The sequence below is a fragment of the Rutilus rutilus genome (genome assembly GCF_951802725.1).
Source record: "Rutilus rutilus genome assembly, chromosome: 7".
Taxonomy (NCBI): domain Eukaryota; kingdom Metazoa; phylum Chordata; class Actinopteri; order Cypriniformes; family Leuciscidae; genus Rutilus; species Rutilus rutilus.
In genome coordinates, this window is record NC_140221.1 from 11,601,721 (window position 1) to 11,618,031 (window position 16,311).

Below are 16,311 nucleotides of genomic sequence, written 5' to 3' on the forward strand. Positions count from 1 at the left end.
TTTTGAAAATCCAGCATTTAGTTTATCCGAATAAGCACTCAGTAGCTATGTTTCCATTCGCAACTTTACAAAACTGGAATATCGCATAAAACATTTGCGAATAAAGCACTGTTTTCTTCCATGAGGGGGTTTGGCGTCACCACGGGTTTGTTTCCACCATTAAAGAAGACGACACACATATCCCAGAAATCCTGTAGAATTCAACCAATCAGACAAAGACTTCAAAACTCCTGAAGTGTTTCCAATTTTGTGTGCCATATGCACTAGACATCAGCCATCGGTTCGTGGGCGTGACGTCCGAGGCTGAGACTACCTACAATAGGTTTACATGCATCCAAGGTCAAAAAACACTTGCATACTGCAAAATCTTTTCCCTCCAGCTTACATTATTGGCATTTTTTAGATTTGTGATCTAATTATCACATAAATGGTGTAGCACAGATAGCATTGTTGATCGACATAAGGAGCTGCAAAGCTGCATTAAAGTGTGATCTTAAAGCAACACATTGAGCTGGTAGTGCACCCACTCTCCATTTCTCCAGTGAATACACATGTGTGTGGGTGTGCAGCAGAGGGAGGATGTCAGAAGAACTCATCCCCACCTTAAAATAGCCTGTTTTTGCAAATAGCTGATATTTTCCATGAGCTGTTATCAAGGAGCCATAGCTGGAACCTCTCTGGAAAGGAAACACAGAGAAAATACAACACTAACAACTATTCAAGACAAAGCAGTTTCATTATGCAAGTTAGAAAAGAAAAAATGCATATCGGGGGGGTCCAAAAGTCTGAGACAACAATTTCTATGATTCAAATTTGATACAAAATAGTTTGTTACAAATTATATAATCAGATTAGCAATTTGAGTGAAAGGTTTCGTTTAAATTTACCTTTGCAGCTCACAGTTATCAGCAGCTTTGCAGCTCACAGTTAACAATTTGCTATACCAAAAATTTCTTTAAATATTTTCTGTCATTTTACATGACAAAAATTAAGACAAAACTTAATTTAAATGTGAACTTCCAGGGTTGTTTTTTTTTTATTTTTTTTTATTCCAGGACATTAATGTGACAATTTTGACCACTATATTGTTAGCTGACTAAAAGATACAAGGAATATCTGATATCTGATTTTTTCTAATAATTAACCAATTATTAATAATCAGAATAAAAAAGAAACATGTCTTGAACATTTAAGAATTAGAAATTATTGTATGAAAATAAAAACATTAAAAGCTTCATTTAAATAACATCAAGGGAGTAGAATGAATCATACATTCAGTCCAATGATGTGGAACATATTGGAAAGGGATTCCAAAATGTGTAATACTGTATATGACAGCATGGAAAATGCATTGGGCTTTAAAACGTGTGTTCCAAGTATGAGGCCAAACCCCCCTAATAAATCCACTGTATTTGTATGTGTATGTGTGTATGTGGGTATGTATGTGGGGGGGGGGGGGGGTGCAAAATGTCCCCACAAAGATGGCAATATCCAAAATCCTTGTCCTTGTGAGGACATTTGTTTGGTTTGGAAAACTTAGAAATCATATAGAATGATTTTTTTGTTGAAAATTTAAAAATGCAGAAAGTTTTCTGTGATGTGTAAGTTAAGCGGTAGAGGTAGGTTTAGAAAATATCCTAGAATACCATTATGTCTATGGAATGTCCCCATCATGATACAGGATATGGTTTGATTAGAATACCAGATGGCCAGACAGGAGCTTGTTTGAACAATTGTTAGGGTTAGTCTGTTAGTCTGTATTGTTATGAGTCTGCTACTATAAAACTGAGCCATCTTCAACAAACGAGACAACTAGACATTAGTCAATAATGTATAAAATATAATATCTGTGTTATTTTCTTCCTTTTTTTCCCCTAATTTCATTTATCTATATAACTTTAGTAAAATCTGACAGGGTGGGTCTTGTACCCATTTTGAACTATTTTAGCTATTGAACAGACCCAGATTTGTAAATAGGAGCAAACCTCTGAGCTTATAATGAATTTGTATTTTCTCTAAATTAAAGAGAAAGAGAATTCAGTTTAACAAAATCAAGCTACCTTTTGTGACCAGCTAACTGACTAAGCCATCATTGTAATTCCCAAGAAATGCAGTTTTAAATGGACATTGAAAAACAGTGCCAGGAATTACAGCCAAGTCCAAAAAGGCATTTTTATGAGATAAATTAAAACCATATGGACTGAAACAGGAGGAAACCTCTTTTATTCAACATTTTTTAAACAAAAACAGAAACACAAAGACATTTCATCTTTAAAATATAGATTTGATCCTTGCACTTTTAAAAATGCATTTTAGATCTGGCTTAGAGGTGGCCAACTGGAAAACACATCAGTTTAATGCAGCTTTATCCAAGATATGAAAATACCAGCGAGTGCTTGTAGCCTACCTGTGAAAGAGTGAGACGGCTGCCCGCGCGTTTGTTATATTTGTTGGGATTTTCAAACTTCAGTTCCTCCCACCGTATCCTCCAAAGCATCCCAGCTAACTCCTTCTCCAACTTCAGTTTCCTAGAATAGAGCAGATCGCATTTAAGAAGTGCAACAAAAAAAAATTCGTGTTTTGGCAATAGTAAATGCTGAACTAGATTTTCACATTTTCCAGTGTGTTGTTATGTGGGTGCAAAGGTGTTTTGAGTGTTTTTGGTGTTATTATGTGGTGCTATGGTTGAGGTTGCTAGAGTTTTCTTGATGGTTGTTTATTGTCGCATCCAAACAATCCCACTCTCAGGTCTCTAATTATGGTCTCCAGATGTGGTTCAAGTCATTCCTTTAATATCTATGAGATTTTTTGTGTTTTATTGTAAACTGCTGGATTTGAGGTATTCTTGTCTGTATATCATAAACAGCGCAGGACGACTGATTGGCCAATGTTTAATACTTTGGGTTAAGGGCTTTGAAAAAGTATAGCAAGAGTCATAGGCTATGTGCCTTTGTAAGCACCACAAAAATGTTTTGGAAATACCATTTCATTTTGCACAATTCGTCTAAATAACCCTTAAGGCGGGAATACACTGCGATTTCTGTACGATTTCAGCAAGGTTATAACAGTAGATTGCATGCGATGTAAAGCCAAAGCTCAAAATGTATGTGCTCACACTATACGGTCCGATCATCGAGCGTGGCTTGACTGCTTACACTATATGTGTGAAATATAAGCGATAAACCCCCGTGCCGGGTTGCGTCAATAGTCCATGATATCGTGTATCCAGAGATATTGTCAAAAGCATCAGCAATCGATACCAAGAGGATTTAGCATTTCCAATTCATGTATTAAATTCTCTGTGATCGATTGCTCCTGTCTGCCTTCCTGCTGATTGATTGCTCCTGTCTGCATGCTCCGTATAGCTTTCTGTTTTGAATCTCTATTTACTATCATTCCTTTTTGCTTATATTGCTAAATATAACTTACTCATCAACATATATTAGATATAGTCTAATATTGCCAATCACATTAATCTGACATAGCTAGCTTTTATCTAAATCGTTATCGCTAGCACAACACGCTAGTATCTCGCTAGCCTGTTAACCTGCCATCCGTGCTTGCCGTCTTTTTTTCTTTTCTTTTTTTCTCGCGCGCTCACGCTTTTTACGAGTCTATCAAACAACTGTGGTAAGTAGGATCAGTGAACAAACACGTTGAGTAATGTCTTGCACTTCGTGTCACATGTGTAACATAGCCTTCTTTGTCAGCACAGAGGGCTTTTCATATGCAGGGAGATAGTCAGGCTGATGGAGAAGATTTCAGAACTAGAGACACACATCCAAACTTTAATCGAGGATAGTAAGAATGCAAGGGCTTTAGATACTGCTTTGGATGTGACTAGCTTAGTGAACTCTGTACATTGTTCAGTTCCAGCTGTAGAGCCTGTGCAGCAGGGCAACTGGGTGACCGTGAGATGCTGTAGTCGCGGGACAAAACACAGCTCTTCCATTCCGATTACCAAAACAAATAGATTCTCCCCACTCAGTGAAACACCCACTGAGAATCCTGTTGAAAGTGCCCTAGTTATTGGCGATTATATTACATGGAACGTGAAAATAGAGACACCAGCCACCATAGTCACATGTTTGCCGGGAGCCAGACCTGACCTGTTGAAAAGAGATGGTATTCATCCCTCCTGGGATGGTGCTGCTCTTCTCTCTAGTAATATTGCAGCTAGTCTTAGAGCTCAAACATGACGATGTGGGGCTCAGGTTAGGAAGCAGACAGACTGGCTAAACCGACCGTCTGCTAGCTGTCTCATGTCACTGAGGTCAGATAAATCCCATCACATAGAGGCTCTTTCACCTAGATATCATCATTTAGAGAATGTCTGTTCCCCGAATTAGGAAATACAAAAAACTCCCAAACCCATTTAAGGGGAAAGATTTGATTGATGTTCAACAAATAAAAAACAGATATAATACAGATGAACAAATGATAAAGCTCGGGTTGCTGAATATTCGATCTCTTACTTCAAAAGCACTTATTGTTAATGATGTGATTACAGATTATAACCTAGATATGCTGTGTTTGACAGAAACCTGGCTAAAACCAAACGATTACATTACTTTAAATGAGTCCACACCTATAAACATGAGCCTCGTCTGAAAGGCAAAGGGGGAGGTGTTGCTGTAATTTATAGTAATATCTTCAGAATTACTGAGAAGTCTTGTTTCAAATATAATTCTTTTGAATTGTTGGTGCTTAATGTAACACTATCTAGTGTAAATAATAATTCATAATAATAATACTTCATTACATTTATATAGCACTTTTCTCGGCACTCAAAGCGCTTTACATAGAAGGGGGAATCTCCTCAACCACCACCAATGTGCAGCATCCACCTGGATGATGCGACGGCAGCCATATTGCGCCAGAACGCACACCATACACCAGCTTACTGGTGGAGAGGAGACAGAGTGATGAAGCCAATCAGTATATGGGGATGATTAGGAGGCCATGATGGACAGAGGCCAAGGGGCAAATTTGGCCAGGGTGCCGGGGTAACACCCCTACTCTTTCGAAAGACATCCTGGGATTTTTAATGACCACAGAGAGTCAGGACCTCATTTTTACGTCTCATCCGAAGGACGGTGCTTTTTTTAGCCAAGTTTACCACTTCACTCCACAAGCCATCCTGAGATTTTCTTTATCTCCACACTCTTCGAGATGAGCTTCTCTCCAGGTGTTGGTGTGACGGCGAGTTCCAGCGAGTGCACATTCCCTGCTGATCTGTGCAGTGATCTACCAGTGTTAGTGTGTTCTCTCCCTAGTCGCTTCAACACTCTGCGGAGTCTTTTTCCACTCACAAAATAGCTTGCGCATGGCACATCTTTTTAAAGATGTCTCACCCGTGCACTTCTGGTTGCGGTCGAACTGTTTCCGAGTTTGATGGGCACAATCGCTGCCTTGCGTATTTGGGCGTAGATCACGCTAAGGCAGCCTTTGTGGATGAATAATGTTCTCACTGTGGGAACATGACCATCGCGACACTGCGATCGAGACTCAATGACCTCGTTAGAGGGAGAGTCCCCTCATCCACACCCCGATCTACGCCCTCCTCGAGAGGTGGTACTTTGGCTGGTGGACAGGAAGGCCTGAGGGTGATGGTGTGGAACAAAGCGCCGACTATTCCATGCTCCACACCCCTCTCTTGCATGCCGCAACCCACGGGCATCCTCCGGCCTGAGAGCGTGGAACCATCTTCGGAACCCCCATGCGTCTCATTTGGCGGTGCCCCAGACAAGGAAACCATGTCCATCGCAGCATCACAAGGTTGGCAGGAGTCATCGGGAGATGATGATTCGGCTGTGCTGCCGCCCTCGGGTGTGCCAGCATTGCCCGAGTCAGATCCCAAGCTGACGGCCATGCTTTCCTGGGCAGCCGCGAGCATTGGACTAGAGTGGAACCCTCCGCCCTGTCCTGAGCGCTCGCGGCTGGACGATTGGTTTTTGGGCGTGGCCGCTGATCCCCGAAAGTGACCGCAGGCTCCCTGGGCCAGGTGATGTCCAGGAACGTGGTCCAGGAGAGACACCTCTGGCTAAACCTGGCCAATATGAGAGATGCCGAGCGAACCCGTTTCCTCGACACTCCCATATCCCAGGCTGGCATCTTCGGCAGCGCGGTCGAGGACTTCGCCCAATAGTTCTAGACCGCCCAGAAGCAGACTGAGCCTTCACCCGGGCCGCGCCGTGGAGGTGATCGCAGGAAGGCGCCCCAGCCCTCTCCAGCCCCGCACCCTGCTTAAGCGCCAGGCTAAGCGGCGCTCCTGAGACAGGCTGCTCAGAGATGGCAATTAGTTATTTCTGGGAGATGGTAGCAGGGCCACTCCTTCCCCCGGTGGAGGGCCAGGGGAGAATATTTTGTTCTCCACCCCACGCTGCTCGCCCGCCGGCGTGCAGCCGAAGAGCTCTCACAGCTTCAGCCTCTTCCTGGAGAATGGAGACTCCATCCCCAGTCGGTTCAGCTGATTTGGGAACAGTTCGGGGACGCACAGGTAGACCTATTTGCCTCCCACGACTATTCCCATTGCAGCCTGTTTTACTCCCTGACCGAGGGCACGCTCGGCACGAACGCACTGGCGCACAGCTGGTCGCGGGGCCTCCGCAAGTATGCATTTACCCCAGTGAGCCTTCAGACCCTGTGCAAGATCAGGGAGGACAAGGAGCAAGTCATATTGGTTGCGCCTCATTGGCCCACCCGGACCTGGTTCTCCGAACTAGTACTCCTCGCGACAGCACCTCCCTGGCCAATTCCTCTGAGGAAGGACCTCCTTTCTCAGAGACGGGGCACCCTATGGCACCCTCGTCCCGATCTTTGGAACCTCCACGTGTGGCTCCTGGATGGGACGAGGCAGGTTTGAGTACCCTACCACCAGCGGTGGTGGCTACCATCACTTCCGCTAGAGCATCGTCCACAGACATGCCTACGCGTTGAAGTGGAACCTCTTCATCACCTGGTGCTCTTCTCGCTGAGAAGACCCAGAAAATGCCGATCAGTGTCGTGCTTTCCTTCCTGCAAGAAGGGTTGGAGCGAAGGCTGTCTCCCTCCACCCTGAAAGGGTATGATGCCGCTAACGCCGCACATCACGACGTAGTCTAAGGTAAGTCCATGGGAAAGCATGACCTGGTCATCAGGTTCCGGAGAGGAGTGAGGAGACTGAATCCTCCTCGCCCTCCTTTCGTACCCTCTTGGGACCTCTCAGTGGTTTTAACTGCCCTGCAGAGTGCTTCCTTTGAGCCTCTGCAATCAGTGGAGCTTAAGTTCCTGTCAATGGCTTCCCTCGATCAGCGCTCCTGGTTGCATTGGCTTCCATCAAGAGGGTAAGGGACCTGGAGGCATTTTCGGCTGACAAAGCGCGCCTGGAATTCGGGCCGGCCTACTCTCACGTGATCCTGAGACCCCGGCCTGGATATGTGCCAAAGGTTCCCACCACTCCCTTTTGAGACCAGGTGGTGAACCTGCAAGCGCTGCCTTTGGAGGAGGTAGACCCAGCCTTGGCACTGCTCTGTCCAGTACACGCCCTCCGTGCTTACGTAAACAGAACGCAGTGTTTCAGGACCTAAGACCAGCTCTCTGTCTGTTATGGTGGGAAGCTGAAGGGAAAGGCTCTCTCCAAGCAAAGGTTGTCTCACTGGTTAGTGGACGCCATTGCTTTGGCATACCAGAAGCAAGGTTGACCGTGCCCACTTCCTCTTGGGCTCTAGCGCATGGCGCCTCGCTAATAGACATCTGCAGAGCTGCAGGCTGGGCGACACCCAACACGTTCATGAGATTTTACAATCTCCGTGTGGAGCCAGTGTCCTCTCATGTACTCGCTTCAACCAGCCGGTACTAGGTTCTGCTCAGGTGTCTTCACTTGCTCGCCATTCCCACTCCACGGACTGGATACATGCGATATTCTCCTCAGGTGAGCCTCCCAGAGAAGCCCTGAGTTTCCTCCAGCGCTGTTGACGTCAACGCCAGAGTTATGCCACTGGCAGCTTTTGCGTTGGCTAGGTGCCTCCATGTGCATGGTTCCCCCTCTGGGCGACCGCCACATGTGTATTTCCACTCTCCACTCCGCTCCCACTCCGAAGCCTCTCTGAGCATGTGTCTTTCCCTTGGCAAGCCACCTTGCCACCCCTGGGGTTGAAATATTCCACCCTGCAGGTTGGACACCACAGTGTTTCTCCATATGCAGCCCCCTTCCGGGTCATATGTGTATTCTGTAAGTACCCCCCTTCAGGCAGGCTATAATTGCATATTTCCACTGAGATATGCTTCCCAGTGTACCTTGGTATAATTCGTCCGTGCCGTTATCACGACTCAGACTTACTCAGGGCACTGGAAGACAGCCGAGGTGGCGTGATTAGACTGGGGACCCCATTCGTCGTCACGAGGTAACTCGTAGTGACCACGAAAGGGAACGTCTCGGTTACGTATGTAACCCTCGTTCCCTGAGTAGGGGACGTTACGTCTCCCTGTCACTTCCGCTGTACAGTTCAGTCTCGGCTCCTCAGCGAAGAGTTATGCTATGCAAATTCCGCAGACCCATGGCATTTCCTTGCCATTGGCTCGTTTTATTTCTCGAAGATGAGAGGCTTTCTAAACGAAACCCCATTCGTCGTCACAATGTAACGTCTCCGTTCCCAACTCAGGGAACGAGGGTTACATACGTAACCGAGATGCTTTTTTGCATTTCATGGAAAGAGAGCACGATTGCATACAGAGAGGCCTTAAAAACAGCTAGATCTGCTTATTTTTCAACCCTATTAGAAGAAAATAAACAAAACCCTAGGTATTTATTTGAAACTGGCTAAATTAACGAAAAATAAAGCTTCAACCCCAGATGTTTCCAAGCAGCACAGCAGTAATTACTTTATGCACTTCTTTGCTTAAAAGATTGATAATATCAGGAAAAAAATTATAACTATGCAACCATCTACTACAGTATTGCATCAGACAGTGCATTGTAGTCTCCCTGAGGGAAAATTCGATTCATTCATTGCTATAGGAGAGGAAGAATTTTCTAAACTCGTTAAATCATCTTAATCGACAACATGTATTTTAGACCCTATACCGACTAAGCTTTTGAAAGAGATGCTTCCAGAGGTCATAGATCCTCTTCTTAACATCATTAATTCACCTTTGTCATTAGGATACGTACCTAAAACATTTAAGCTGGCTATGATTAAACCGCTTGTTAAAAAACTGCAACTTTATCCTACAGAATTAGTCAATTACACGTCGATCCTGAATCTACCTTTTCTGTCAAAGATACTAGAAAAGGCAGTATCCTCACAACTATGTTCCTTTTTAGAAAGAAATGGTATCTGCGAGGATTTCCAGTCAGGATTTATACCGTACCATAGTACTGAGACAGCTCTCACTAGAGTCACAAATGATTTGCTCTTATCATCCGATCGTGGTTGTATCTCTCTATTAGTGTTACTCGATCTTTATCATTAGTGCTGCATTTGATACTATTGACCACAACATTCTTTTAAATAGACTCGAAAATTATGTTGGCATTAGTGGAATTGCATTAACATGGTTTAAATCATACTTATCTGACCGTTATCAGTTTGTAGCAGTAAATGAAGAGATGTCTTATCGATCACAAGTTCAGTATGGAGTACCACAAGGCTCAGTATTAGGACCATTGCTGTTCACTTTGTACATGCTACCATTGGGAGATATCATTAGGAAGCATGGCATTAGTTTTCACTGTTATGCTGATGATACTCAGCTCTATATTTCTTCACGCCCTGATGAAACTTACCAATTCACAAAATAAACTGAATGCATAGCTGATATAAAAAAATGGATGACTAGTAATTTCCTACTACTTAACTCTGAAAAAACAGAGATTCTAATTATTGGACAAAAAACTCAGAATAACCTAGGTTTAACATAGAATACTGTCTAACACTTGATGGCTGCTCTGTCAAACCTTCGTCGTGGGTTAGGAACCTGGGTGTGCTCTTTGATACCAATCTTTCATTTGATCTTTCATTTTCATTTTCATCTGTAAAACCGCATTCTTCCATCTTAAAAATATATCTAAATTACGTCATATCCTCTCAATGACAAATGCGTTCATGACATCAAGGCTAGATTATTGTAATGCTCTTATGGGTGGTTGCCCTGCACGCTTAATAAATAAACTACAGCTGGTCCAAAATGCAGCAGCTAGAGTTCTTACTACAACCAGGAAGTATGACCATATTAGCCCGATTCTATCAACACTGCATTGGCTCCCTATTAAACATTGTATACATTTTTTAATATTGCTGATTACTTACAAAGCACTAAATGGTTTAGCTCCCCTGTACTTGAGCGAGCTCTTAACGCATTATAGTCCTTCACGTCTATTGCAATCTCAAAATTCCGGCCAGTTGATAATACCTAGAATATCAAAATCTATATCCTTTTCCTATTTAGCACCAAAACTTTGGAACAGTCTTCCTAACATTGTCCGGGAAGCAGTCAGTTTAAATCTAGACTAAAAACACATCTCTTTGACCTAGCATACACATAACACATTATAAACTTCTATAATTCAATGTTAGGCTGCATAGATTAGGTCAGCCAGATCTGGATGTACTTGTTACATCATAAGAAGAATGGCGTCTATGCTAATTTTAGTCTCTCTGTTTATCCCGAGGTTTACTGCAGTCCGCCAGATCCAGGCCATATCCAGATCTGATGAAGGACCTGCGCCTGGACACGACGACAACGCAGTCCTGAAGTGTCAACTAGTCTCTCCCCTGTGAAGGCCTCCTTCCCTTCCCTTTACCTCTGTACAGATAAAACGTTGTCAAAATAGTTCCGGTTCACATGGCTACTTGGAAGCGATAAATAATTCTGCGAATGAGCAGGCCAGAGTGCGTAAAGGGTTTTCTGTTAGAACGGTGTCGTGTAAGCGGCCTCTAAGTTAATAACTAATGATCTTTCCAACGATTAAAGTTGCAGTAAATTGATCAAAACTAACTTTAACTGGACTTTTATTCTAGAGCTGCTGTAAAGCCAAAACAATCTCTGTTACTTTAATTTCCTATTATCACTGTACAGCTATAATACATGTATATACCATTATCAGCATATGTTGAAGTAGACTTGTCTCTCGTTGTCTCTGAGAGAATATGCGCCGAAAGCTTGTCAGTTTTTACTTTCTGTATAGTAAATAATTGACTCAAACTTGAGGTTTGAGACTACTTTATCACCAATTGCCAAATGATGGACAATGGTTCACATTTCCCCGTGATAATAAAATTAAGTAAATATTAAATAAATTAGTAAATAAAGTGAAACGTGAAACAAGTAAATTAATTATCAATTATATTAATAAAAGAGGCACCTATGTGCATGCAGGTGGCTTGGAAGATGTGGATAATATATGGTTTATCCATTTTGCAATGTGAACTGGAGGTAAAACAGTTTGCTAAATTGCAGCTAGTTTGATAGCAACATAACTTAAAGTTCTGCACAACACTGCAAGGCAAATGACGCACGACAAAGCTGTAAATCGGCCCGACTCAAAAAAGAGTCGCACGAGTCAGAATTTCGCTCAAAATTGGAAGAAAATCGCACAGTGTATGCCCAGCCTTAGACTAAAGGTTCATCACCACCAAACTAAGGTGGAAACAATTTTTGCAGGAGGCTGAGTTGAAGTTTGATTGGGCGATAAAATGTGAGCCAATCTTAGGGTCACTGATGTTGTGCCCTTTCCAGCATTTTATTTTTAAACGCAAGTAAACCAAGCAGTCCAGCCAGCCATGTGGATACATACATGGGCAACTTCCAAGTGAATCAACACATCTGGAGGAACTCTCTGAGGACCTGCTATTTCTCAACAGCTTCTATTCACAGTAAAGATTGCTTTTTTTTTATTACAAATCAATCTCTGAATGTTTCACTGATGTGGTCTGAGAGTTGCGAAAGGAGGATATCAATGAAGAGAAGTGTAATTACGTTTCAGTGCACTCAAAACAAAGTACGAGAAAATAAAGCAACCCCCACACATTCCACTACAATCTAAAAGGTGTAAAACATTTCCAGATGGCAGAATGTAAGTACTGCAGAGTCTGCATTTCAACAGGGTTTTACTCAATTTTAGAGCCACCCTGGTAAGCCCCAAAACAAGCACCTTTATTTGTTTTTGTAGACCAGATTTTTGGAGGCAGAGGTGTGGAAAAAACCTCGGCAGGGTCTTCGAATTAAAGAGACAGGTTCAAAATTGTATGCTCAGCTGTTTGCCAAAGGGAAAATCCTTGTTCTAAAATGTCGAATTCTATGAAGCGTTGACTGAAGGGAACATCGTAGATTGGAAACTGTTTGATTGAGTGGCAAGGAGTTTAGAGCACAGCAGTAGAAATATCCTGAATAAACCATACAAATAAAGAATAGGAAAATGGACCCAGACTGCATACTTCTATTTTGAAAGCTTACTGGCGTTGCTCCATATATGATGTGGTCAGAGTGTGCAAGCTCTTATTATTATTACATTTTCACATTGAAGTTGTTTTCCGACCAACATCACTCACTGCAAGTGTATATGTGGCAGTTTTTCACTTAAAAGGTTAGTTCATCCATAAAAATTCATGATGTTCAAAATCCGGAGGTTATTTTCTTCTTCTGTGGAACACAAAAGGAGACATTTAGCAGAATGTGCATGCTGCTTTTTTTGACAGTGATGAGCACCAAGGGCCGCTAAACTTCAAAAAGTACAAAAAGCACCACAAAAGTCTCACTTGTATGCTACATCTTAACTAATCTGAAATCGTATAATTTCATACAATTAATATCACCAATGCAAACACTGATAACTCATCAAACAATCATAAAATGAAAGACATACATCATCTTTTCTTTTGCCACTATTCTTTTAAATGTCTTTAACATAATATTTCATGTATATTTCAGTGAATAATGATTACAATTTTGGTCTGTTCCTTGCATAAAGTTGTTGTATTTTGTACACATTTTTGTTAATTTGTGGTTTTTGGAGCTTGATAAACCCTGGTCTCCATTCACTTGAATTGTATGTAAAAGAGCAGCAAGAACATCCTAGGTATATTTTTTTATTTTTTTTATATATTAATATACTGTATGTCTATTTTAGTTGGAACACACCCTCACACTTCTCAGCCTCCCCGGGAAAGTCTATGCCAGGGTACTGGAGAGGAGAATACGGCCAATAGTAGAACCTCGGATTCAGGAAGAACAGTGCAGTTTTCGTCCCGGTCGTGGAACACTGGACCAGCTCTATACCCTCTCCAGGGCGCTGGAGGGTTCGTGGGAGTTTGCCCAACCAGTCCACATGTGCTTTGTGGATTTGGAGAAGGCATTCGACCGTGTCCCTCGTGGAGATTGAAAGACGGATCGGTGCAGCTTCTGCAGTAATGCGGTCGATGTACCGGTCTGTCGTGGTGAAGAAAGCGGCTCAGCTCTCGATTTACCGGTCAATCTACGCTCCTACTCTCACCTATGGTCATGAGCTGTGGGCCGAAATGAGCTTTCTCCGCAGGGTGGCTGGGCGATCCCTTAGAGATAGGGTGAGAAGCTCGGTTGCTCGGGAGGAGCTCAGAGTAGAGCCGCTGCTCCTCCACATCGAGAGGGGTCAGCTGAGGTGGCTCGGGCATCTGTTCCGGATGCCTCCTGGACGCCTTCCCGGGAAGGTGTTCTGGGCGCGTCCCACCGGGAGGAGGCCCCGGGGAAGACCTAGGACACGCTATGGACTATGGGACCTAGGACTATGTCTCCCAGCTGGCCTGGGAACGCCTCGGTGTCCCCCCGGAAGAGCTGGAGGAAGTGTCTAGGGAGAGGGAAGTCTGGGCATCTCTGCTTAGACTGCTGCCCCCGCGACCCGGCCACAGATAAGCAGAAGAAGATCAAATGAAATGAAATGTCTATTTTAATTTTTAAAAGAACTTTCTCTTTAACATTTTGTTGTCAAGACCCTCAGTGATAACAAGATTTATTTTATATTATCCTAATATATAAAAATGTATTGCATATAAGCTATATATTGTAGCACCCTGTGGTTAATAATTACTCATAATAATTAATAGAACAAATATGTTAAAAATATATTTGTAAGCTAAGGCAATAAATCATATTTATTGCAATACTCTACACTATTTGGTCATGTTTTCCATGTAAAAAAAAACAAAACAAAAAAAAACATCAATGGTTTCTCTTATTTGCACAGCATGGCGGTGTTCTTCTTAAATGTTACTTCTCATTTATATCCATAGCCTTGCCAACAGTAACTACTGTAGCACCAAAATTATTCAATGTTTCATTAATAATAATAAAATATTGTAGCTCAATTTTAGAGCTCAAATGGTAAACATGGTAGAAATGTCAAGGTCATGAATTTGATTCCCAGAAAAAAACACATGCAAATACAATTTGTATGCAATGTATGTTACTTCTCATAAAATAATCTGCCAAATGTGTTAATGTAAGGTTAACATCTATGATGTTTCTTTTTAAAGAATCAAGTGGACAATTGAAAATAGCAGCAGCATAACAGTTATTCTTGCTCTAGTTGAAAAGCTCAATCATAGCAGAATGATGGTGATCAGCTTATATTCTTGTTACTTTTCGTTTCTGTTTTGTGAAATAAATGTGTGTGTGTACTGTATGTCTAAGTGGGTATTCTTATACATAATTTCCATTTTAGAGTCTTTTTTTTTAAAACCAAGTGAATGACAAGTCCAAGAATAAGTCTACCTCTGCTGCAATTGCAATATTTATTATAGTAGCCATGAGGAGCTAACATCAATATTTGTCTCAAAGTGTTGACTATGCTGGAATTGAGCCAATTTATATAACCCATGAGTCAACTTCTACAATTCCCTTTTCCACAAGATGTCGTTCCAGACTATTCAGTAGTATACTCTATGATTTTATTAAAAAAAGGAAACACTAAATTTGTAGACTGAGTCAAAAATTGGAAAAGTATATATGTGCTGTTTCGTGTGCTTCACTGCTTATTTACTCCTGACTTCACAAAAAATATTTTATCTGCCTGATATCAGTGGAGACATATGCATGCAAACATGAGCAATCACTTGAGGAGCATTACTTAAACAACAACCTTTTTCTGCTTGAAACATAATGTTTGCCTTGATTTAAATTCAAATTTGTAGACCTGTAACAATATTCATAATGCACAAACCATAGTACACTACTTTCTATTTATCGTGCTCTATTTATTTGTCCCTGTCTGTATATTATCCAACCCTTAACATTATATACTGCAGATTTTAAAATAGCCTACAATACATTTTTTAAATTTAAAAAAAAAATTAATTCGTTACAATTTTATCACACAAGTTTGTGTTGAATATGTTTTCTGTTCTAGTTTATTACTATTATTATTATTTAGGTCAACACCGATATTACAGTTATGGCTGATAAATAATAGATTAAATATTAGTTGATAACAGATCCCTGTTAACAACCTGATAACATCCCTATTATTTATTATAATTATTATTTTCATAATTATTTTATCTTGTATCATCACATCCTTTCTATTTCATGTGTTAGGTCAGAAAAAAATGCCAAATTTTATTATGCTTTAAGATACTGAAAAGATTATAGAACTCTCAGCACCGTTTCACACGGTTTAAATCAATTCCATACAATTCCACGGATTTGCTCCCAAAATCAGCTTTAAAAATGCAACGTTCACAGATTCCGTCTGGGTCTAGTCATAATTGACGCAATGAGGTAAACACCACAGCCTAAAATTTGTTGAAAATATCAGCTGACCAAGTGTAACAAGCAGTGAAATATTTAGACTATCTGCATTTGTCTCGGAAACAGACATGCTTTCCAGTTTTCACTCAAACAACTGCTGAGCTGTTGCTCTGGCAACAATCATGTAAATTTCACTCTGGCACCTATAGAAGCTTTTCCCGTAAATCCTCTGAAAAAAGAAACAGCTGCAAGTTCCAGCATGTCCTCTTTCTGTGAACCCTTAAATAACAGCTCTCTAGGGTACGTGTCCACGTGTTGTCATTAATCTGAAAACGAAAACTATCGCAAAGCTTGTAGTAAAAAAACAAATGTACCTGTAGATAAGAAAACTGGAGATTCCGAAAATGATGAGGGCCAGTCCAGACCCAACTGCCACTATTCCAAGGACAGGAAGATGATCTGGGAAAGTAAAACAATTACACAAAACTAAACTCAGTAACTGACATTTTGGGTACACTGAGGGACACTTCAAAATGAATGAATCGGGCCCGCTGATAGCATTTATTTGCACAAACTGCATGCAATTAAGCCCTTGATTCACTAAATAAATTA

The 16,311-nt window shown here is 41.6% G+C and overlaps 1 protein-coding gene across 3 annotated transcripts in view; it reads right to left on the reverse strand.

The window, feature by feature from the left end:
* The window catches only part of npr2 (natriuretic peptide receptor 2), a 61,055-nt gene that overhangs the window by 25,817 nt on the left and 18,927 nt on the right, over nucleotides 1–16,311 (reverse strand). For all 3 annotated transcript variants that reach the window (XM_084414850.1, XM_084414849.1, XM_084414848.1), the window contains exons 7-9: nucleotides 16,074–16,158; nucleotides 2,408–2,528; nucleotides 603–677 (exon numbers count right to left, since the gene is read on the reverse strand). In XM_084414850.1, coding sequence (XP_084270976.1) covers nucleotides 603–677; nucleotides 2,408–2,528; nucleotides 16,074–16,158 — 281 coding nt within the window. The remainder of the gene's footprint in view (nucleotides 1–602; nucleotides 678–2,407; nucleotides 2,529–16,073; nucleotides 16,159–16,311) is intronic.